Source organism: Vidua macroura, chromosome 16, assembly GCF_024509145.1.
Source record: "Vidua macroura isolate BioBank_ID:100142 chromosome 16, ASM2450914v1, whole genome shotgun sequence".
NCBI lineage: Eukaryota > Metazoa > Chordata > Aves > Passeriformes > Viduidae > Vidua > Vidua macroura.
The window spans coordinates 8,896,595-8,920,658 of record NC_071586.1 but is presented as its reverse complement, the minus strand read 5'-3'; the positions used below and the strand labels follow the sequence as shown (position 1 = coordinate 8,920,658).

The 24,064-nt window shown below is 37.7% G+C and overlaps 1 protein-coding gene across 3 annotated transcripts in view; it reads right to left on the bottom strand.

The window, feature by feature from the left end:
* Positions 1–24,064, bottom strand: part of VPS35L (VPS35 endosomal protein sorting factor like) — a 46,555-nt gene that overhangs the window by 22,114 nt on the left and 377 nt on the right. Inside the window, exons 1-22 of one of the 3 annotated variants that reach the window (XM_053991624.1) lie at positions 23,621–23,690; positions 21,480–21,579; positions 20,473–20,640; positions 20,039–20,161; positions 19,658–19,682; positions 18,578–18,654; positions 17,860–17,988; positions 14,620–14,704; positions 13,591–13,650; positions 11,672–11,768; positions 11,220–11,267; positions 10,249–10,342; positions 9,673–9,750; positions 9,178–9,300; positions 8,450–8,496; positions 6,266–6,377; positions 5,941–6,057; positions 5,543–5,596; positions 5,067–5,147; positions 4,152–4,214; positions 3,003–3,088; positions 1,898–1,978 (exon numbers count right to left, since the gene is read on the bottom strand). In XM_053991624.1, coding sequence (XP_053847599.1) covers positions 1,898–1,978; positions 3,003–3,088; positions 4,152–4,214; positions 5,067–5,147; positions 5,543–5,596; positions 5,941–6,057; positions 6,266–6,377; positions 8,450–8,496; positions 9,178–9,300; positions 9,673–9,750; positions 10,249–10,342; positions 11,220–11,267; positions 11,672–11,768; positions 13,591–13,650; positions 14,620–14,704; positions 17,860–17,988; positions 18,578–18,654; positions 19,658–19,682; positions 20,039–20,161; positions 20,473–20,616 — 1,724 coding nt within the window. In that variant the 5' untranslated portion in view covers positions 20,617–20,640; positions 21,480–21,579; positions 23,621–23,690. Of the gene's footprint in view, positions 1–1,897; positions 1,979–3,002; positions 3,089–4,151; positions 4,215–5,066; positions 5,148–5,542; positions 5,597–5,940; positions 6,058–6,265; positions 6,378–8,449; positions 8,497–9,177; positions 9,301–9,672; positions 9,751–10,248; positions 10,343–11,219; positions 11,268–11,671; positions 11,769–13,590; positions 13,651–14,619; positions 14,705–17,859; positions 17,989–18,577; positions 18,655–19,657; positions 19,683–20,038; positions 20,162–20,472; positions 20,641–21,479; positions 21,580–23,620; positions 23,691–24,064 lie in introns of those variants that run through there. The other 2 variants (XM_053991625.1, XM_053991623.1) reach the window with 2 other exon arrangements.

Below are 24,064 nucleotides of genomic sequence, written 5' to 3'. Positions count from 1 at the left end.
ATACTATGCACTGTATAACATTAGTTTATTGTTTAGTTCAGGGTTTGTTTTGTTTAAGGTTTTTTGGTTTTTGTTTCAGGTTTTTTGTTTTAACTTTTTGCCTCAGAATTTAAGAAATCATTAACTTCAGCTTGCTACAGTGCTGGTTTTCTTTATGTTTTAGTAAGAACTAAACTAAACTGCTATGTAAAAAAGGAGTTTCTTTTCAAAACTATCACAGATACCTATTCTACATCAACAGACCAAAATCTGATTTGAAACAAATTTACATCACACAAAAATCCAGTCAGTCAAATCTGATTCACTGAAAATGGATGAACAAAAAGTTAAATTACAATTAACTAATACAATTTAATCCCTTTAGTATTATATGCTTGGCTCCAGCTTTGACCTTTAGTGTATCAGTTACCAATTTCCAACTCAGACACCAGATGGGAAGAGAACAATAGTTTTACTATACAAATTCAGTAAGGGAGGAAAGAAAACCTCAGCATGATTAGCTCATTAGTGCATTGCCAATCAAAAGAGTCAAGTGATGGGCTCTGAAAGGCTCAGAAGGCTTGAAATGAGATCTCCAGGTCAGTAATAGGTTTCCAGTTCAATTGTGAATCAGACCCCCAGCAGTCTGAAGGCTGTTATCCTCCAACAGCTGTTACAGGGGTCAGCGAGCCCCACACTATGGGCTGGGAGTTTCCTGGACCAAATGGATGCAAAAACAGTTACTTAAACATATCTGGAATTTAGGATGATTTACCAAGAGATGTACAACCATCTTAGCTCAAGGAACTGCTGGTTTAAGGGATTTTAAATGTCCCAGTAAATGATCAAATTGTTTTGGCAAAGTGTCAGAGGAAGCACAATATGGATTGCTATAAACTTTATTTTTTTTAATAAGCTGGTTTAGGTACAATATATTGTTCTATTTAAAGGCTGAAGTGGCTTTTAGTGCAATATACAGCCAAATAAGGTACTCTAACCCAAAATAAAGCACTCTAGCTGGTATAAATTTGAATTACATGCTAAATCTGACCTCTTTATTGACAATAAATCTTGCATTCATGGTCTATCAAGGATGAGAGAGTTTTAAGTTCCTTTGCAGCATCTGCCATACTAAGAGGCTCTGGGCTCAGAGTGGCAAAAGAGACTGTGTCTTTACAATCAACCCAAACCAGAAGGAAAAAAGGGTTTATCCTCTTGAGAGCTAGAATTTGCAGCATTGTGATGCTGGCTCTGTTTTCAATCAGACACAGATTTTGGTGTGATTTTTGCAAATTACCTATAAACCACACTGCTTTCCACACTGCACAACAGTGAGGGTGCAACAGGGCACAGGGGATCCCAAACAACTCCAGCTCTCAAAGTCAAGGGCAAAATAGAAGAGGAGGAATTAGGGGAAAGATATAGATGACTCAACAGCTTCTCAGTTCTAGCTTCTCCTATTGAAGTTCCTAGAGATCTTCCAGGTATCTTTTTTAAGATTTCACACCCTTTGTAATGGCTGAAAACACTGATCCACAAAAAGGTATAATTGAATAAGGCAATCTGTGCTGTAGTAGCTACACATTCACTTAAATCTCAGAAATAGCTTATTATTCACTGTAACTCAAAGATTATATTGGTTTCACTCTCAAAGTGTTTTGAAGATTGGATTGTAAAGTGTCTCTGCTTCTGGAAAACTACAAAACCACTGCCACTTCCTTTTTAAAATTCTGCTTCAGTATTCAGAATACAGCAGTAATTAAAGAGCAAATGGTACGTGCTGCCACTTCAGTGCACAGCTCTTCCCTCAGCACTAATTGGATTCATGTCTTAATCCACCTTGAAACAAACAGCCTCAGAAACACGAAAGCAGCCCAACTCTGCATAAATGAGAGCTCTCAGTAGAAGTTCATCTTACTTCACAGAATCGTGCATCGTCTTACAGATATGCAGGAGAGCATTGAGGATAACAGGATCCTTCGTCGACTCCTGCTGATGCCTATAAAGTGTTTCAGAAAAAGTGATCAAAAATCTTGCTCTGTCAAAATGGAAAACAATGACTAGAATAACACCCATTTAATGCATCATTTCAGTCACCAGCACCGTATGGCACTGCACAAGTTTTAAATCCATTTGTGACCCAATGAACACATGGTTAATATGGTAGAATTCCAATAAATGGTAGCCAAGAAATATTCTCTTAATATACACATTTGCATTGCCAAGCCACAGACTCTTGACTCCTTAAGGGACCCAGTAAGGTGGATATGTGATACACTGAGGCAATCTAAGAACATCAAAATAAAACAATCCTGCATTTACCAAGATATATTTTAATTTCTCAGCTACTCGGGGACAGGCAGGAAGGCTCAGTGTCAGGTTTAGGTACAGAGGCACATGTGCAGTGCAGCTCCACTAAGATGATTAAGGGGCCACAGCATCTCTCGTATCTTGGCAGTAAAGCCAAGAGAACTGGCCCCGTGTGCCCTAGGGGAAAGAAGGTTTGGGGGGGCTCAGCAGTGAATATAAATACCTGAAGGGAAGGTGGAAATGAGAAAAATGTTTCAAGAAACTTGTTAATTATTTGAAAAGGACTGCTTGATTTTCAGAACAGTTGAATGTATTTTCATTTTCTAAGTTAATTTTCAGCTGTAGCAATACTCTATTCTGTGCTGTCACAGCAACTGGAATGTGAAATAAATTTCATAAACCAACTAAGGCAACACAAAAAAACCAAAAAAAAAAACAAAAAAAAAAAAAAAAAACAACCAAGCTCAGAGAACAACTATTCTGTTAACTCACAGCAAGTCAGCATCAATACAATTACTTCAACTTTCTTTGTGAACAGTCAAACAGTCCATCAATAGATTAACAAAACTGACACATTTTCTTTTTTCTTTCCCATAGCCTGGAAGACCTTCTTAAATTAAATATCCAGTATACTGACTCCTCTTCCCTAGACATGTTTCAGTAAGTTTCTCAGAGCCTCCAGAGTTCATTTCACTTCAACAGTCTCCACTTACTTAATAAAAGATTCCATAATGCACTTGCAAACCTCCACTCTCACACTTTCCTTCTGGAACATATCCAGAAATGGCAGGAATTTCTCCTGAAAGTACAAATACATAAATAAGTAAAATTAGATATGTTACAAGCAACACACTTATTTTGGGTAAGTTTCATAAGCACATGTATTAGGTAAAACTATTTTCATCTGTTTTGAAAACAGTAATTCATCTCAAAGGATGAGAAAGTGAAACTAATGGAAAGGACTGATGGCTGAAAGATGTATCCATTTATTGATCACAGAGATCCAGAAGGGAACACAAAATACAGAACTGTTGGAATCAAATGTTGCACTTTATTTTTAAAAGCAATCATATGCTTCAAACAGCTTAGGGTCATCACAAATTCAGACATCTATGGGAAAAAAAGGTAAGACATAAACAATTAAAATAGTCTACACATCATCAACAATTTCACATCTATCCAGAGCAAGTTAAGAAGGTCTAAGACGTACAAATTTCCTTCAAAAAACAAGGGTCTAGGTTGTTTAACATACTAAAAGACTTCATTTCCGTATCATCTCAAGAATATAGTGAGGGTAAGTTTTTCAGAATTATCCAAGCAATTTGTGAACAAGACTTGATCCCAAATCCACAGCATCAGTCTTGAGTTTCACTCTTCAAATGGTTTCTGTACTGTGACACACACTTGTTGTCTTTGTTTCTATTTTTCTACCTCATATACAGTCTCTGACCTCCCAGAGTTCCACTTTGTTCAATGCCAAGTCTAAGTGCTATGAGAAGGTATGATAAGAATGTATCACAACACAGAAACAGTGTTAATTACATTAACACACACACACACACAAATAAATGGTATTTCATCTTCCATTCATTGTCACTTATGCCATAGTAACAAACAAACTTAAAGAATTTAACAGCCTAATGAAAAAAAAATAAAAAGCTGGAATTGGAATAATATGTACTTAAGTGGTAAGCAGCAGAAAGAATGCTCACAAAATATTTCTGCACTTAGCTACTTGACAGAAAGTCCTTGCATTCTGTGAACTTGTAAACAATCTAAATATACCAGTCAAGGTAAATTCTCTTACAGAAAAACTGCCAAATAGCTCTTCTTAAAAATTTATTAAAGAGAGTATCACTTACCACTGAAAAAAGCAGAGCAAAGTCATAGATATAGGTGATAACTTTCTGAATAATTGACTGCAGCTAAAGGGGAGAAAAATGAAAGGTTTAAAAAAGGGGAAAATTACAGTAATATGAGTTAAATTAAGACTATCCACACCAGAGATTATTCTTACTTAGTTATTCATAGAAGACTCTTTTGAAAGATGCTTCAAGCATTAATCAACATGATTTCCTTCCCCAAAGTGGGACGAACTATAGCTATGCTGTTCCTACCCCCTTTTCCTACATACCCTTCAGAACCCATATTGAACAGAGGCTGACCAGCCTGCCCAGGCATTATTGGCCCTTCACTTCCATAGTTAAGCACATTTTTTTAGAGTCTCCATGTCCTCCAGCTCTCTGCACTAAAAATCTCAGCCAAATAAACAAAAAAAAAAACCACCCCAAACCAGTTTGTTAAATCTCCTGTTGTAGGCACTTTTTCTACCCACAAAATAACCACATAAACCTTCTCAACTAATCTATATTTCATTTGGCATTCAGTCTCAAGAACTGGACACAATAATTCACTGAAGCCTTAACAATGCCTAGTAAAGACAGACTATTTTATGGTTTGCTTCTGTTTAAACAGCCTGTCATGATTGCTAATTTCATTCAGCAAACACCACTGCTGATGTAGGAGTTAACTATTGCTACTTCTAGATACATAAATCATTCAAGTTTAGCATTTCTCAGAATTAAAAGATTGATGTGCACAGAAAAAAAGGAGGAATAAATTACAGCATTACAGTGTTCCAAGAGGATTCCCAATTTGTAGTTAGTGTTTAAAAATAATTATTTTGTTATAAAAGTTATCAGTAATGTTTAAGGATTGATTCCATCTAAGAAAATACACACGAGATTTTTACAGATTTGGCAAAATAAACTCTTTACCTGTGGGTAAGCATCTTCAAATGCTCGATCAGGAGTCATGTGTTTGATAACATCAGCCAGAACTGTATTGACCTCTCGCTTCTGTGAAGCAAAAAACAAGGTTACAAAATGAAATTGGCACATAAATCAAGTCACTAAACACCAGCTGAGTAGGATAATTTACTTCCATTTGCCAAAGCATCAGCTTTTTACAGAGCTCTAGTTAAGCCAGGAACTTTAACCATAACGCCTTACTTAAACTGATCCATCTGCCATTAAAACAAAAGGATAAGAAATGTTCAGTGCCGTGGGGTAGTAAAGTTTCAAACCTGCATCTTTTGTCCCCATTTATCTTTCATGAAAGGAAACATATTTTTTCATTCCTACACATTTATACTGAATAGTCAAAGCCTTTCCATCTTTAATACCAGACTGCTAACACAGCCACTTAGTCTGAATCAGAAAAATTCAAAGGAAACAAAGTAATTTTCACCTACCGTAAAATGTCTGCAGGTATACTCCACCCACACTTCAGCACAGTTGATGTAATCCTAGAAATACATGTGTCTTATGACTACCAATATTTGCAGGAGACTGTGAGAAGTACATTTGAAAAAATTACACTTAAAATAATTAACTTTTGAGGTATGATTCATGCAGACCTACAGACCTAGAACCCAAAAGTTGCATTTGTGTAATAATTTTATGTAAAATTAAGTTATGCTTCAGCAGAGCTAAGAAAAGCAGGGATGATCCAAAGACATCACAGCCATCACTAATTTTTTTGCAACTGTGTGTATTTAGAAAAGGTAAACAATGTCATGCTGGCTACAACTGGCTACAACTTTGCTCTAAAGACAGAATCAGTAGTGAAACAGAATGGACAGTAACTCACCTGTGGATTCTTCAGCTTTGTTATAACCTTCCAGGCTTCATTTAATATTTGAAGGCGATCATTTTCAGGAGGATCAGCCAATGCCAAGTTTAATCCCAGGGAGCGAAAGAGGAGATGCTGAAAGTTAATTAGAAATTTTTAATTAAGAGCAGACAATCCATGTCCATCCAAGACTGGTCTGGCAGGTGCAGTGTGGAGAAAGATTCTCAGATCAAAGCACTTGAATAATTTTATTCAAGTGACACACAAGTTATGTAGGCAACTAAGAGCATAAAGACCTCTGTCAAAGGAAAGGAATTGGTACAAATGAGATAGAAAATGTTACCTTTGGGAATCCAGACTCATCACACTCTTTAATCATGCCAATGAAGTCCATTGATCTGGCAGCGATAAACTCTGCTCTGAACGCCGACATTACTGAATTCAACAGCAAAGCACTGCAATGAACAACACAGATCAATACATCTCAACAGCAAGTCAAATTCAGTAGCACCTGCATTTACATTAATCTGAACTTCCTAGACTAACAACTGTCCAGCATCTATCATAAATTTAAAAAAAGAAAGATAATTAGGAAAAAAAGAACCTCACACAAACTGAGCTTGCTTTGATGAGGACTAATAATGCATAAGCAAAACAAGAAAACATTAAGCCACCAGATAAGAAAGGTAACCCAGCCTGTAAAACACTTCTTCCACACAGGTGTTTTTGAAGCCATCATTTTAGTAGGAAATTACTGGAAATATCAAGGAAACCAGGAGTAGCTGACATTTAGAAACTTACTCTCTGTTTAACTGCAGTTCAGAAGAATACTTAGGGAGGGCAAATCCCTATTGACATTTTTCTTAATTAATTATATTATATACGCATTATAAAAATCACATTTCTAGTAGCTGCATTGTTAGGATTAAAATAAATCCAAAGTCATGGTCATGGGATAACTGGCAATGACATATTTAGACATTTCTGATTAACCATTCAGACAGGTATTTGTGTTAATATCAAGCCAAAGCCACAATGGAAGAGTGAGCTCACTGCATCACTGTAACATCCAGTTTACTCAGCCATGAGTTAGCTCAAGAAGCTGCCTCATAAAACACTGTGCCCTTCACTAGTCTGAAACAGACAGTTTGAATACAGGGCTGTTGACCTTGAGGGAAATTCCCTGGAGTGTTTAAAGTAACCCAGCAGCTTCTGTGATTCTGCCTGAGCCTTAATGGTCCCATCACAATTTGACTGGAATTTGCATTTTATCATTAGACAAGCATTTCTAGGTCATTAGGTCTGTGCTCTGCAGTACAGAGAGAAGGCTGTCACTTTTCACTTAGGTGGCTGCAAAGTACCTCATGGAACATATTGAGATTATTTCAAGATTTATATACTGATGCCTCTTGCTTTGTAGTACCTTGACAGTCATGGGAAGACACAAATACACAGAACTCCACTTTGAAAGAAGACTACAGTTTTAAACTGGATTACTCAACTTCCCAATAAAAAAGCTATGTCCCAAAAACATTTCTTTCAAAAAAAACCTCATTATACTCAACATTTTATTCTTCCTTCAGAGAGAAAACAGGAACAAAGAGGAGGAGCTCATCTTTACAGTGAAAAATGCTGGAAGTTGATTTGAAAATAAGTTCCAAATCAATACCTATCCAAAACAATTTGTACATCAGAGAATGTGAATTATTTTTGTCTGTTCTATACCCCCTGACACAATACCACTTTCACAGCCCATTTTTTAAATCATGCTTTCCCCACACACCTCAGCTCAGTCACAGAATGCTGGCATTCCTCAGCTAAGAGATTAACATATTTTAGTTCCTCAGCTGCTGCAGAACTGGACTGTGCAAAGCACATAAGAAAAAAAATAGCTGAAAACTTCCACAGAACTCAGCCAAGCTACCCAATAAAATGCAGAGAGGAGCCCATCAGCAGGGCTCCAATCAGACTGCAATCACAAAACCCAGTAAGTACATCCAACTTTCAGACCAGATCATCTTCCTGAACACGACTACCCTGCCCAAAGACTTCTAGGAGATATTTAAGATAGTAATTTTAATGTTGAAAAAAGCAAATCCCTAAGTATTACCACCTTCCAAAGGCTGCCAGCAGCTTTACAACTTCCCTTGCTGAATGCATGTATGGCCTGACTGTAGCCAGTGGAAGACAGGGAAAGAAGGGGAGGAAAACCCAGAAAAGTGAAGCAAAATCAGGCACCAGAGACATGGCTAAGGGAGAACACATTAGATGTCCTAGACTTTGGCTGAGGAGCCAGAATGCATCAACCAAGTTAAACTAATTAACTTGAGCCTGACAAGTAATCTACAATATTTTAGAATTCATCTCTGGAAAACAGATGTTCATAATCATGATTTAGTAAGCTACTGGGAGAATGAAAGCTGCACTATGCATCCAAACCATTTCCAAAAGAGGAAGAGAGAACATTATCCAGAGACTTGGGGGTACTCATTACAGAGTCCTGTCTTCTACACTCTGCAACACTTACTTGTTCCCCAACTTTTTGCATCTCTCCATCATCTCAGTAAGCAGAACCTGGAACAATTATTTATTAAAATTAGTGAATAGAGACTTTGCAAAATACTCAGCTTTATTTACTGTACTGAAATCTGCTAAAAGCTGTTTTAATTACCTTTCCAATACATTCCAATAGTCCTGTTTTACCCTGTATTTACAGCACTGGAAAACAATGGTGTAGCTAAACATAAAGCACATCTTCTGGAACAGGTATAGTGGCATTTCAATCAAAACCACCATTTTATGGAAGTCAAATCTGCAATCCTTCATCCATGCCATTACTCCAGGTAATCACTATCTGCCAGTCAGGTCAGTTATCTCTGGCAGGAGGGGTGAAAACTCTGCCAGACTGACAGAAAATAAAACAGCTTGCTCACTATGTTAAGTTACAGTTTAAGTCAAATCATTTGTATATCTGTGGGACAAAAGAAATGGATGAACTCAGGAAATAAAGATTAACCTAGCTAAAGGACAGCAAGAAACAAACAGGAATACTGCCTCTGAACTTGAAGTGGTCACACTTGAGCTTTGTGGAAGCAAACATTCTTCCTGTACAGAAGGGAGCATCAGACAGTCCTACACAGGCTCTTTTTACTTGCCTTCACACTCATGTAAAAACCAGCTGAGGGGTTGTTTTTGAGCAGGCAAAATTAACTCTTCACCACAACTTTAGTATTGAGCATTGCCACGTTCACTTACATCTGGAGCATGGTATGCAATACACTGTAAAATCCAGTCTATAGCAGGAGAATATAGGGTCAAATACAAAGGGATCTCCACACATTGCACCACCAGCTGGTTCTGAACTGTATCCCCATGTATCTGTTGAAATAAGAGACAAAAATATGTTGCTGTGAAAAGGTATTTAATGGGAGCTATGATAAACTGGTTAAAGTTTGCATATGAATGGAAATGAAACAGATGATAGCACAAAGGTACAGATATTCTGAAGTATTCCTTGCAAGCTGGGGGAAAAATATCAAGCTCCTAACATCTATTATTCAAGTCTGGAAACATGCTGAATAGAGCAGTTTCCACTTACCAGAATGTATGTAAAATTTCCCATACTATATCTGGATACAGTAACACCCCTAAATCTAGTTTGAGAACTTCTAAGATTTTTTTGAAGGATGTGGCAGTTTGATTAAGGAGTGTATTTATCTGATTTTGCAAACAAACCACTTATTTGCTTACCTGTTTAAATGTTAGGAGAAAGTCAAAAAAGTTTTTATTCAGGCTTTCTTTGAGTTGTGGTGCCACTTCCATCCCAACCTGTATTAAAAGAAAAAGACTTTATCAGCATCTATCAATTCTCCTTCAGAGTGAGATAAAGATGCCTTTGCTGAAGAAATACACCCAAGTCACACACATCAAATCAACAAACAGCATTGAATCTCATGCTTTTGACTGATTATGTCCTTGCTTGCTATTATAGTCATGTCCACTAACAACTACCCTGAGGCAGTCACAGCTGTTCTTAAACATGATCCTAACATCAGCTCCAAGTATCTGTAAGCACTGAGGAAATCAGCAGCTACTCCAGTGCACTGCAACAGCCTACAGCAGCACAGAAAATGATTCTTACTTACTACAAACACTTAAAGAGAGATTCCCCATCCATAAAACAGAAGAGAAATAATTTTTTGTTTGTTGAAAGGAAGAGACAGGCTGCTGACTACTTGAGATAAAAGCAGTAGTTCCTTGAAGCAGTGGCAGCACAGGCTGCAGTAAATCTTTGGTACAGATCAGAGGAGGTAAATGACAGCCTACCCTGCAAAGGTATGCTCTGGCATAGACTGCAACCAGTGGATCTCCAATTCCTCTAATCATAGACGTTAACCGTGGGAGACATTCCGAAATGCCCCTGTTTTTATCAGAAATGAAAATGAGCTTCAACAGTCAATAACAAAATTATATCACCTACAGATGACTTCAGTAGCTGCCTTGTACACTAACAATTGAGCATGAGTTATAGAATTATCTACCAAAGAAGAAGGATACTAGCACAAAAACTTATGAAATAAATAAAATTTTCTGTGTACAGTAATGCATATCCTATATTCAATGGCAGTATTTGCTTAAATAGCAAAGGAGATGCTTAAAGCAGAACTAGAACAGGCAGAGCTGTACTAGTGCCTGGATATGAGGCCCACTAACTCCAGTAAAAGAACTGCTTTTCAGGGATAATAAAATTGTCACTACAGTAGCAATTTGGCTCCCAACACTCATTTCAAAATATAACTGAAGAGGGACAATTAAAGGGAAGGAACATTTTCTGCTCAGCAGCTGGCACTGTTTGGCAACACATTAAACTTATACCAAAGTTTTCAACAGATAGTGGTTCATTGCCCCTAAATTATTTCTCCTACTCTGTATCTCCCAGTATGATATCAGTATTTTCCTTTCAGTTTTCTATTCTGTCTTTTTCATACACTCCTCATGTAAACAACCTTCCTTCCCCTCCACCCCCAGAAGCCACTGGTTTTCAATTTGCACTGGGATTTGTGACACCTGGTGTCACATTTGTACATACGTTTGAAAACTGAGAGCACTGTTGTATTTCAAACTATGTCACAGTTCACCTTTAATTTTTTCATTAAAAATTCCAAAACCTCTCCGTAGTGCTTCATCTCAGTTCTACTAAGACCCTACCCACCATTAATCACAGACCTCTCGTACTTAATTAATTTAATTAGTTCCTAAGTCTGCCCATTCCTCCCCATACTTAACATTATTCTTACGTTTTGGATAGGAATTTATTGCACTTCAGTATTGCTGCTTCCACGTAACTAAATTGAAGCCAAGTTAAGGAACAAAACTAAGATTCACACCACTGAAAAACCATAAGCAAACATACACCAAATGGATATTGACCGAACTATTTTAAGGCCTTCTGTATTTCATGTCACTACACTTTGCTGATTTTTACAATTTATCTACAAGATTCTGTTTCAAAATTTTTCATACATCATCTCTGTCACTTCCAAACTGCTCAGAGCCAATAATTAAGCATTCAGTTTACTATGAAACACGACTCAAAAGTACATTCAAAACATACAGCCTGAAACAAACAAAATAAAACCAGTACAAACATTAGGTCCTGTGGGTTTTATTGAAACAAACATGTTCACTTCTGGAAAAATCTACAAAAAACCTGCAGACACACTGTGAGGGTCTCATTTGACAAGGATACAATCTGGGAATAAGTTCTCTGATTGAAGCAATCTTGAAAAACCAGTTTAAGCAAGTTTCTTTAGCTGTATCGTTAACACTCTCTGGAGAAAAGTTATCTGGGAAAAAAAACAATCCAGAAATAGTTACATTCTTTCTGGAAACAAGTTACTTTTCATGTTAGGTTTAAAACTGTATTTTCTTCCCATTTGTCAAGAAATTAAGTGCACAATAATAAAATAGGCAATACATTTGCTTCTCAGCTCTCTTGAGCAGCAGTCAGAGCTGAGTACATAACAAAAACAGGTACAATCTTGTAGTAAATAACATTTCAGAATCTGAATTCAAGCACTTGGAGCTCATCTCAGAGCTGCTACTGAGAAATCCAACCTCTGCCTCTGCTCTTCCAAGATCAGAAATTGTAAGAAAAAGAAAATACAGAGGATCTGTAACAAACACATCTATACAAATCTACAATGACTAGAGAACACACAAAAGAGAGTTAAGCACTCAAATTGTTTATTTTAAAATGCTAATATAAATTTTAAATAATACTATTGCAAGAAGTAGGAAATACTGAATATGGACAGAAACCTTGTTTCTGTACCCTGAACACATCCTCTTACAAACTCCTTCTGAAACCATTTAAAACAGCACTCCAGCCTCCAGAAGTTGAGAAGCTCCACAAAAAAGCTTCCAATTTCCAACAAGAGAGAAGCCACATGTCAGAACTCCCTGCACTCAGTATCTTTCTCATCTGGGATCTCAGTTCTCACTGAACTTGGTTTCACTTGGTTCCCAAGGGACAAGCTCAGAGGCTGGGCCTGAAATCCCCAAAGGTTCACATGCACAATCAGCACAGCACAGATTTTCCTTGTCCCTCCCACTTTTAGAGCTGCTTGGGAAGTTCCCACCAGCAATGCCTCTGGCAGCTGTACAGCTGCAGCAGGAGCTCAGCTCTCCAGAACAGAGGTAACTGTGCCCAGAAATCCTGACGTGCTATGGGAACTGCCTGCCTTCATTAATGTTTGTAAGAGCAGTTTGTCAGATCTGCAACAACCACATTTATCTTCACTATTTTCTCTAGGTTCACTTCAAATTTCAGTATTTGCTGGTTTCAAGTTTACAGCTCCCATCCTATGGATTTAACTGCAAATTAATGGCACTGTTCCACTGCCAACTACAGAATGTTTCATCTTGCAAGCATGTGCACTTAGTGCACTTCAAACTGCAAGGAAATGCCTTTCCAAAGAATCTTTCCATGTCTTGCTAAAGAGGTTCTTTCACCTGAAATGTCAAACTAGATCTTTATGTTGTGTTGGAACTTCAACTGAAAAAAGAAAAAGGGCCCAAGTTAAAAAGATTATGCTAGAAGCAGCCTGCTGTTACTTCCAAAATTCTTCTTTTATTACAGCAAAACTATCAAGCTTCCAGTGTAGCAGTAAAAAAACCCTATTTACTAAGAACTGAGATTCTCAGCTTTGTTACATTTCTACCATTAATTTTAAGCTACTAAAACTGTAGTACTTTCAGAAGAGAGCATATAAGACAAAAAAGGAAAAAAAAGTCTTCCTTAATCTAATTAGGCCATTCCTGTTTAATTCTCCCTCCCCCTAATAAACTCTGTATTAGAGAACTTACATAATTCCTTGTGATTTCAAGTCTCAGGAAGACTCAGTTTACATTTAGGAACATCAGAACCACAAGCATACTTTACTATATCTTAGGTATATCCTCCACAATTAAAATGTAATTTTGCATGAACACTGTGAACAGTGGAAGCTGCAAGCCATGGATTTTACTCTGTTAAAAACTAAAAGCTGCTAGATTCAAATCAGAACTTTTTCTATAGGAGATAGAGTAGCAATGGTCCTCTATTTAACCTCCCTCAAGGTAGGACATGATTTTTTTCTGGAGCACAGCGGAAACAAACACAGTTACCTGGCAGAGAGACTCGGTTATCCACACACATTGACAGAATTCTTTCATACACCAGTTTCCCTGGTTTAAAAAGAAAAAAAAATAATTTAAAAAATCAAAACAAATTAACAAACTGTAAAACACAAAATGCTGGCACAAAGGTTCCCTTTCCACCATACAATGAAATTAGAGGGAAAAAACTTCCTAGAACACTGACATTTTGCTGCCCTCTAGTGAAGCTGAAATGTTCAGTGTAATTTAGCACTTCTCACACTAAAAAAACATTCTCTGGCTCCCTTAAGTGCAGAGGTAACACACAGGTCAGATTTCTCCCAGGCCAGGAAAGGACAGCTGCTGTCCTGACTTTGCTGAGTTTGGATATTGTGTTATCTCTAGCAGCCTTCAGCAAGCAGGAAGGAGCACAAAGAGGAAGCAGGAAGAAAGAACAATTGGATCTCTGTTGTAGCATATCCTGCTGGCACCAAAATGCTCTTCAACTTTCAATACCATTGTAAATATTTTCCATAACATGGCAGAAAAATAAGAGAGTCACATGAAGTTGATGACAATTTCACTTACAAGTTTAAAAACATATTAAAAAAAATATCAATAACTACATTCTGATCATTTCATAGTCCCTATTCAGCCAAAGAAAACTTTGACTTCTATTCTTCAAAATACAAAACTAATGAAATATTGAGTCAAAAGACTGCTAAAATCCAAAATATTTTTATAATGACCGCGTGTTTTTAATTTCAAAATGCAGAGATCATGATTTTTCCTAACATTTTTTTTAAATATTCACTAATATATAAAGCATAGAATCACAAAGTGAAATGTTTTCATCTTAAGAACTTTTGACTCTTAGGAGATATTTTACAATTATATACCATGTTTACCACTGGTGTCCAAATGTTTATGTTGGAAATATTCCATGTTGAAACTAAAAGTCATTTCAGCCCTTTTTGGAAAACTTTGATGCTTTCTAACATCACAAAAAAATAATCTTATTAACAATTGTGTAGTAAGACTGGCACAGTAGATACTTACCAAAAGTATCAAGGATATCTGTAATTAAAACAAATTTACTTGGATAAAACTGGATTACTGTTGTGTCTGAAAGAAGCTTAGAACACTAGAAGGAAAAAAAAAAAAAAAAAAAAAACATTTTTAGAGGCAAACATAAGTTTGTGGTTTTACTCCAGAAAAGCTGGAATGGATGATTATCCACAGGTGGAAAGGGCCCATATGAACTATGAAGCCAAAGGCACAAGGACATCTAACACAACAGACCATGGTGCTTGTTGTAATTTCCAGAGCTACACACACCTGGTCTTCCTTTATACAGGGTAATCTACAATGCAGAGTGCCAGCTGACCATGAAGATCTGTGCATCTGTTCAGACAAGACAAATTCTCTCCCAGACAAAGCACTGAAAGGCACTTCTTCTCTAAATAAGGACACTGTTCAGTTTTTCACCATTTCTCCAAGCATCCATATCAAACACAAAATGTAATATAGATTACATTAAGAAACAATTTTAGAAGTGTAGCTAATGAGCTTTCCAATGCGTTTTTGCAGCTCACATAACTAGTTCAAACATTCTGGAAAGAGACTGAGCCACAGTCAGCTCCAGGAGGACTCTGTAATCAATCACCACCCACTGGGACACAACCTGATCATGGCATTTGGACTGCAATGATGGCTGGAACAAAGTCACATTTGAAAATGTATTATCCATTACTTAGTTCTACTCTCATTGGGTGTTCAGGCCAGGAAGGAACATGTCCATTGATTGTATGAATTCAAAATAAACACTGAGCAAAGAGGATATTTCTATGATATTAATTAAGCTATACTTTGTTTTCCAAGATTAAACTGGAGTCAAAAATTTTGGCAGAAGGTTACTCACAAAAAAAGACCAGCTTCTACCAAAAGAAAATAGGTGAATGACTGACTGGGGAGAGAAATCCACCTCTTCCTTGCTTAAGCCAAATGTGGCCTCTGGCCCTGAGTCCTCTCTGGTCTCTAAGACTGACAGTATTTTCTATGAGCTCCATCCTTTCTCCTTCCTTCACCAGGAGACAGTTCTTCAATCTCAGTGGAATAAATAAAGTTTAAACTTTTGTTACATTTCAGAAATCCAGGAAGCAATCCAATACCTCACAAGACTGCTCTGTTTAAAGAAGGAAATCACATCATTTGAACATGCTTAAACAAGGGGCACACTACGTTTTTTTGCTTTATTCATCACGGTAACTTGAAGAGTGCACCAGAAAGACAGGTGAGAGCATTCACATCCTACAACCAAAGCAGAATCTTCCCTGCTGTGTGGTAAGCCAGTCACCTTCAAAGAAAGATAACTCAGTAGCTGTTTGGGACCTACACATAGCACAAACACTGAATTACCACTTTTCTTAGAGATCACACACATAATCAACTTAGTTCAGCTTACTCTAAGTAGCTTAGCATACTCCATCTTGACAAGTAAAGTATCTTGCAAAAAGGCACTTGAGGAATTTCTTAGATTGGAAAATTCTTAGATTGGAATTTCTTAGATTAGAAAAGACCTTCAAGACTGTTGAGTCCAACCTTTAAACCATCACTGCCAAGATCACCAATACAAAAAATATCCCCAAGTGCCATATCTAGACATCCTTTAAATACCTCCAAGGATGGTGATGCCCTGGGCAGACTGGTCCAGTGATTGAGAGCCCTTTTGGTGAAGGAATTTTCCTAACCAGAAGCCAAACTCTCTCCTCCTACTACATACTAACCAGTCTGTAACAATAATGGCAGACTACGTATAGAACTACAGCCTGATGCCAAGAGAACTGCTCAGCTCTTTCAGAGGATACAGCACTCTGCAGGAAGAAGCACAAGTAAAGTTCAGTGAGGATTCTACCCTATCCTGCTTTATAACTACAGAATTATTATCCTTCCTGAAAATTTTAAATTCATTAATTACACAAGTACCTATTTCATTCTTAGGCAGTCTTTCAATTAGTGATGAGCATCTGCAGTATTAAGTGCTAAGTTGTGGCAAGCACATTTCTCTCTCTCTCAGGATTTTTTATTGAGGTGCACAGAGAGAAATGTGCTTGCCACACTAAGTGAACAACACTTCAGCAGAGATTCAGCTTTGGTACCACTTTCCTAACTGGATCCCATGTTAGAAACTATTATTTCAAAATTGTTTATGAACCAGTTGCAAAAGAACATATGAAAGTATCAATGCATAGATTATCACTGCATTATCACACACATATATGTATATATTTCACACAAAGCAGTACATCCCTGCTGCTCTTCTTCTCATCCAAAGACCATATTCACACTTCACAATCCTATATATGGATTTTTTTAAACTAACAAAAATAGTGCTGATTTCATAGTATTACAATAGTACATTAGTCACCCTAGGTCACATATCATTGTTTGATATCACTTCATTAATGTTTCATTTCCTTTTTTGTCTTTACCGCAATTTAAGATGAAATTACTTCAAGCAGTTTTCACAAGAGTATCCAGAATGACAAAAAAAAAAAAATCCTGACTTTATATAACCCCACTGGATGACCATGAGCATTACATCAGTTTTACAGCTTTTAAGGATGTCATTATCTCATCTGTCCTCTGCTGCACTCTCCCTCTGGCCTTTTTTAAAGGCCAAGCCAAACAAAAGAGCATTTAACTGTCCTATTTCCCCATGCCCTCCTCAAAGCACATCACCCCAAATGACCCAAAGGAAGTCCGTGGACAAGTTCTCAAACAAACAAACAAAAACAAACCCCATACACACAGTTTTAAAAATCTGGAGCTATTTTTGGTAGCTTGCCTAGGTCCTATATCCCTTTATTTAATTGCCCTACTAAGTTTGGATGGGTAAAATGCTGATGTTCAAAAAGCTATTCTGGTATTATTTGTAGGGAGCAAGGGGCTGAAGGGGAAGAGGACAGGAAAGGAGATTACACATCCTACAAAGAGCTGATTATCACTACATGTTATTGGTTCTAACTACCCTTAAGCAGGTGAAATTTCATATCTGTCATTTGGTGACTCATTGAGAATTCCATCCTACATAACCTAGTCAAAACCAATATGTACCAACAAAGCTGAAAATCCAACTACTGTCAGAAGTCATAAAACTCTGGAAGAAATGTGTTTCAGAGGAGAAATAAAGAAAGTAATAGAAAAACAGTAGAAAGTCTTCCTTTCCCAAGAAGGAAACTGGACAAGTTATATCACCAAACTCACTGGTTCTGCATAGAACAAAAGCATAAAACTGACCTGGATGACTATTTTCAGAGCTTTTACTTTCTGATCAGAGGACCATGCATCCTTTAAAGACTGGTTCAGTTCTTCAATTCGGTTCATGTAATCCTGCTGAGTCAAATTCAACAGCTCTTTCTGTGATCCCTGGCAAGAAAACACAAACCCTCTTAATAAGAGCAGGAGGGAAGGAAGGAGAGTGCTGTTATTATAGACTCAAATCACCATGCTGTTGAGGACAATCCTACAAAATTTATTACAACTTCCCTTCAGGTCTTAGGAAAGTAGATTATGAAACATCTCACCCTTGCACAGTAAAATACTGCAGCTTGAGAAATAACTTCAGTACTCAGTATTTCTATCAAGCTCATAATTGTAACTTAAATTAAACTCAGGTAGACATATGCAGCTTCTGCAACAGGGGCAACCAGAATTATCAGATGTTAAGACTACGGGGCTCCACAAAGTTTTACAGCCATAAGAAGGTAAATCAACAGCAACAGATCAGGTAAGTTTTCAAATCACAATTTCTAGTGATACAAAAATATGATTTTTCCCAAATCCTGTAACAATAAGGATTAAAATCACTAGAGAATTCCTACAGAAAGTACATCTTTATCTAAATACTGCACTTGCAGAATCAGGACCTTTTTAAAAGGTTTCACAAAGATTTTTATTTCACAAATTCCTTTCACTATTATAATGATGCTGTAATTTCATCAGAAAGCTTTCTCACCTCTTCCAGATCATCCAGTTCTTCTAACCTTGTCCTCACTTTTTCAGAAACTGCTGAACCAACAGTGGTGGCTTTTCCTGTAAAAAAATTACAGATTAAATTTCTTTAAAATTTAAACACTGGGACTTCAGAAGAGAAACAAACCTGAAGGAGCCTGAGAGGGACCAGTCAGCTTCTGTGACAGAAGACAGGTGGTTTGGTTCCTTTAGTGACTATTCCTGAAGACACACATCTAAACATTCATTTTGAACAGGGGCAATGACAAGTAAGCAGAATTGAATATGAGTGGATTTTTCTGCAAGTTTTACTGGTAAGAAAAGAATAATCAGATAGAACCATAGGATAATTAAGGATAGAAAAGCTTTATGGAGGTCTGTGTCCAACTCTCCTCCTCAAAGCAGGTCCAAATCTGAAGTTACAACAGTTGCACAGGGTTATATCCAGTTAATTTAACAATCTCTAAGGATATAGATCTTACACTCTGCCTGAACATCCAGTTCCAGTATTTGACCATTCTCATTGCAAAAAAGTGTTTTCTATTTTTGCAGATGTTGAAATGCTGCATGTTTATTCATATAGAAAAATCCTGATTTACTATGCTATGATTACCTAGCCCAGATTCCCTTTGCTAGAAAACACAATAAAATATTTAACATTTGGTTCTTTTTTAAACACCCAGCATACAGTTGAAATCACTTCACTTTCATGTAAAGAATAGCTGAACAATTTCCCAAAGGACTTGTTTGCTTTCCTTCCAGCTAGCAGAAGAGTTGATAAACATGATCCTTCAAACATCACTGCTCATTTAAATGGAAAAAAGTTTTAAGCTACAGTGGAAGGCAGTGCAGTGAAATAATCACAAATTCATCAGCCCATAGGAATAAAAGACAAGGTGGTCAGGTGGCTTATTTTCAATAACTATTTTAAACAAACATCCAGACATCTTATCCACAAAAAAAGCAAGGACCATGGTGTCAGAATGGGGGAGGCAGGAAAACACATTTCAGCTATTCTTGACCACAAACTTGACAGTGCACCCTGCCTCAAGCAACCTCTGTTACTGGTAAAGAAAGTGCTCACCTTTCTCAGATCCCATGTACAGATTCTGCAAGGAAATAGAAAAAGCAGACTGTTAGAAAACATGTACTCACTAGCATTCCAAGACTGCACAGGGTAATTACACTGCTAATCAACCCTCTAATCATTTAGAAGTAGATGCAAGACTAGAAGTTATTTGCATTGTTACAAAAAGACAAAGTGATGGCTTCTAAATATCAAAATACTTGGATTCAGTTCTAAAACAATCTTTACAAGTGAGAGCTTGTGATTCAGTTTTCTACTATATTAAAACTGAAATTTAGAGAACCACTATTTACCCACAAAAGAATTATAAAATAGCAATATCCAAAATCCATTAAAGGTCTAGTACAAATAAAAACAACTGTGGCAGCCACCACTTACAATAGAAAGCTTCTCTGTTGTTGTGTATCTAGCAAGGATTTCACCACGTTTGCTTGACCATGGTTCAAAGTCACTTCCTACTGCTGAGCTCTCATCTTTATCCCGTTTCCTTCGTGCACCATCCTGTTACAGGAGTACAAGTGCAAAAGTTAAACACAGATCTAGAAAAAGAAGAGAAGGCTGATAAAGGTCAACTTAATGTTTCAAGTGTTACGTGATCCTTTCAAAAGTTACAATATTTTTAAAAATCCATATTTAAATAAATATGTTACCATAAATCAGATAAAAGTAGGACAATAAAAAAGACTATTATATTAATATGGTATATTTCCTATATTAACCTCTTCACTGGTGAGACAATACATTTTATCCAGGGTTGGCTTTATGGTTTTGGTTTCCTTTTACTTAGTTGAGATAAGAGCCCTCAGAGTTACCATGGGAGGAGCAGTAGTCACAGGATCTGCAGCTGCTGCAAACAATGACAAGGGATCAGTGCCATCCAACACACTGCTCAGAGGGTCCATCATTGAACTAGAGGAAGAGGAGGAAGTAGAAGAAGTACTTCCCTTCCTGTTCATCTTCTTCGTCTTGGATTCAGTAACCTAAAGAAAAATTCAGAACTGTTAAATGAAAAGGTTTTCTTCACTTTTCTTTAATTCTTTTTCTTCCCCCCCGCTTCCCTGAATGTGGAGGCACTCACTCTTCAGTAGCATTTCCACTGCTTTTTTTTTTTTTTCCTTCCTATTTTAGGTCTACAAAATTGTAAGAACCACCACTCTGAGTATCTTTCTAGTATCCCTTCTCTTAGGTTTGTCCCTGTCCTCCAAACTCTTTTTTGCTATTTCATTTCCTCTGCCAATTTCATCTTTACTTTTCCTGTACAACACTCAAGCCTGGAACATAAAATCCATACCTCAGGCCAACATCTTCTCTCCCTGCTGACCTTCCTGAGCAGAAGCTGCCGCCCATTTATCATTCATTGGTGGATAACTCACCTCTTTGAAGCTGGATTTTTTTCTGTACATCTTTAAAAGCCTCTTACACATCAAAGAAATGATAAATGTTTTAAAGTACACAGCTGACTGGAAGCTAAACCAAAACCAAACCTTACATCATGCAATTATGCAGGTCATTTGTAATGCAACAATTTGATTTTAAATTTATCGATTATTCAGCATTTAATGCAACCAAGAAAACCTACAAGCTGGAGGTGCTGTATTTGTCAGGAGAGTGTTTCTGACACATAACAGCACCAGCAAACTTCTGTGAAGGGCAAACAGAATAGACCTTGATGCCTCTGAAACAGGCCACTAACACTGAAAGCAACTTCACAAGTACCACCACCATCCTCAAAGCCTTTTCGTGTTAAAGGAACAGATGTAAAAAGAGGAACACACAGTCTGAATTGAGATTCCTTTTCCAAAAGCACAAACAAACTCACTGTAATGGGTTTCAGTGGATGGTAATCACCAAAATCCAAGGGTACAGATTCCAGCTTGCACACTTCAGATTCTGACACATAGTTCCTTGATCTTGCATGCCTTAAAAAGCAAGAGTGAAGGGAAAGTATATATGCATATAAATGACCACATACTAAGAGAGAAGCATTCCTACATCTATACAGATGCTTATTTACAAAAAAAAGCATATTCAAAAATAAGCAAACATAAAGACCCAAATTTCTCTCTACTGAGATAACATAAAACTAAAACTGGAGAAATTTTACTTTCAGCCATTTAGTTGTACTCTTTTTTAGTCTTTGAAACATGCAGAGCTGCTAATTGCTCTTTTCTGTTTCATGCAAGACACTGAGAATGTTTATACTACATCCTCAGATGAATAAGGAAAATCAGGGGATACACAAAAAAATCTTTAAATCAGACTACTAACAAAAGCAAACAGCACTTCCCCCACATAACACACATAGCTTTCCCACAAGAATTAATCCAAACTTTTAAATAATTCCATTCCTACTGAAAGGCATTAACTCATTTGGAAGATTTTCAGCAGCATTAAGCAGCCAGCTCTTCTACAGATACCATGTCAAAGTTTCCTTAATAATTAATTACAGATTAGACAATTTATGGTTGTGCCACTCCAAGGAGAAACTTCTGGCATCTAATGACATAAAGCAGAACAAGAGAAAGAGACCAGTGAAATCCACATGCTAATTTGTTTTCTTGTTTTGTTTTCTTGATCATCAGTTCCTTTTCTTTTTGCTATTGTCTCACTGTTCTATGACTCTTCTTGCTCATTTGCATCATGGGTTAATCAGCACCTGGGTGGAAAATCTTTCAAACTCTTTCTGGCTACACAATTGTAACATTTCTTTAACTGCTGACAGCCCTGTCAGCATCCCCAGGCCAAAATCAACTGCACTCCAATTAGTGTAAGCACACTAAGCAAGTGCACATGGTAATAATACACACGTGGCAATGAACAAGAGCTGCAAACCCTGCAAATAAGTCTTCCAAAAGTATATTTTTTACAATGTGGCTATTCAAGTGATAAGACAGCTTGTAACAGAGCTAATACAGAAGACAAGATCAAGTTTGCTCTGGCATTATGTTCTGCTTACTCCCCAGGGAAAGGAGATTAAGCATTCCTTTCTTGGCCACAGCAGTGCAGCCAACTTTTGAGAGGTAATAAAAATAAGACTCTGGTCAAGCTGGGGTTTCATCCTCTGTATGATTTACATCCCTGCTTCAGCTGCTCTTTTAACAGTGGATTTCAACCTTTCCCACACATGACCACCACGGCAATTGCCACCACTCCTTTTTCTCTCCTCCTGGTAAAATATCCTTTTCCCTGGGACAGCTTTCAGGCACACAGCACCCTCCCAGAGCCAGTGCTTATCCTAAAGCAAGTGCTTCAAAAAGCTCACAGGGAGCACAAAGGAGCCAGGCATATAAAATGGAAGAGAGTTCCTTTACAATATTAGACATGTATTGGTAGTAATACAATGAAGCACATCCCATACTGACTGTACCTATCCTTATCTGAGTATCTGACATAAAAACAATTTCTCTAGATATTTATGCATAGCTATTATAAAACTGCATTGTAGCCCTGCACTTTAAATTATTTTATATACTTTTTACTTCATTAACAAATTTGTTGAAATTTATAAAAATTGCTTAAAGAATATTATGTTAATACAACTATTCAACACCAACAGGTGCTATTTTTTCCTCATATGCAGACTGATGACTATGCAGACAATAAATCTGCAAAACAGCTTTTTACCATTAACACTGCTTAAAAATAGCTAGGGTTCTGCTAAGCCCCATAGCATGAAAATATCTTCTGTATTAGGTAACAGCATGATGGAAACATCTTACTCTGGTAAAGGTCTGGTTATTTCCCCATGGCCACTTCTACATCAGTGTTATCAGATGTTACCTATTTATTAGGCTGTTGTTACCTCATTGCTGTACTATGTAAAAACCAAGTTTTCAGCATCTCTGCTGCTCTGCTCTGTTTTGCTCTATTTTGCTACTGCTTTTGTCTGTAACAGAAAAAGTGCCTCTTTTATCCTTCCTTTACTAACCAAATTCCAGACTAAGTAATTCCACGTCCTACACAGTGCAGCTTCCTCAGATGTACACATCCTCCTGTAAATGCGCATTGCTGGAAGCTGACTCTGTCTCTGTCTGCAGCCCCTGTCTAGTCCTAAAGAGCCTGTGGAAGGTAACTTCACAATGTTCTATCGGTGAACACCCAGCACAAGCCGTTCAGCCCCACCGGCGAGCGCAGGGCGGGCGGGGCAGCGGGCCCGCAGAGACCCCGCCCGGCGGCGGCGGGCGGAGCGCCCCGGCCCCGCTCCGGCCCTCGGCTCCGAGCAGGACACGCTCCGTGACAACACCCCGCGAAAGCCAGCGGCGCTCGGGGAACTCCTGCTTATTTTAGCGGGAATAACGGGAGGCCAGCGGCCGTGGCGCCCCAGCCGGCTCACAGCTGCGGCTCCGTCCCGCAGCAGAGCTGCGCCGCCGGCCCGGCACCCGCGTAGCTCAGCGTAACGCCAGG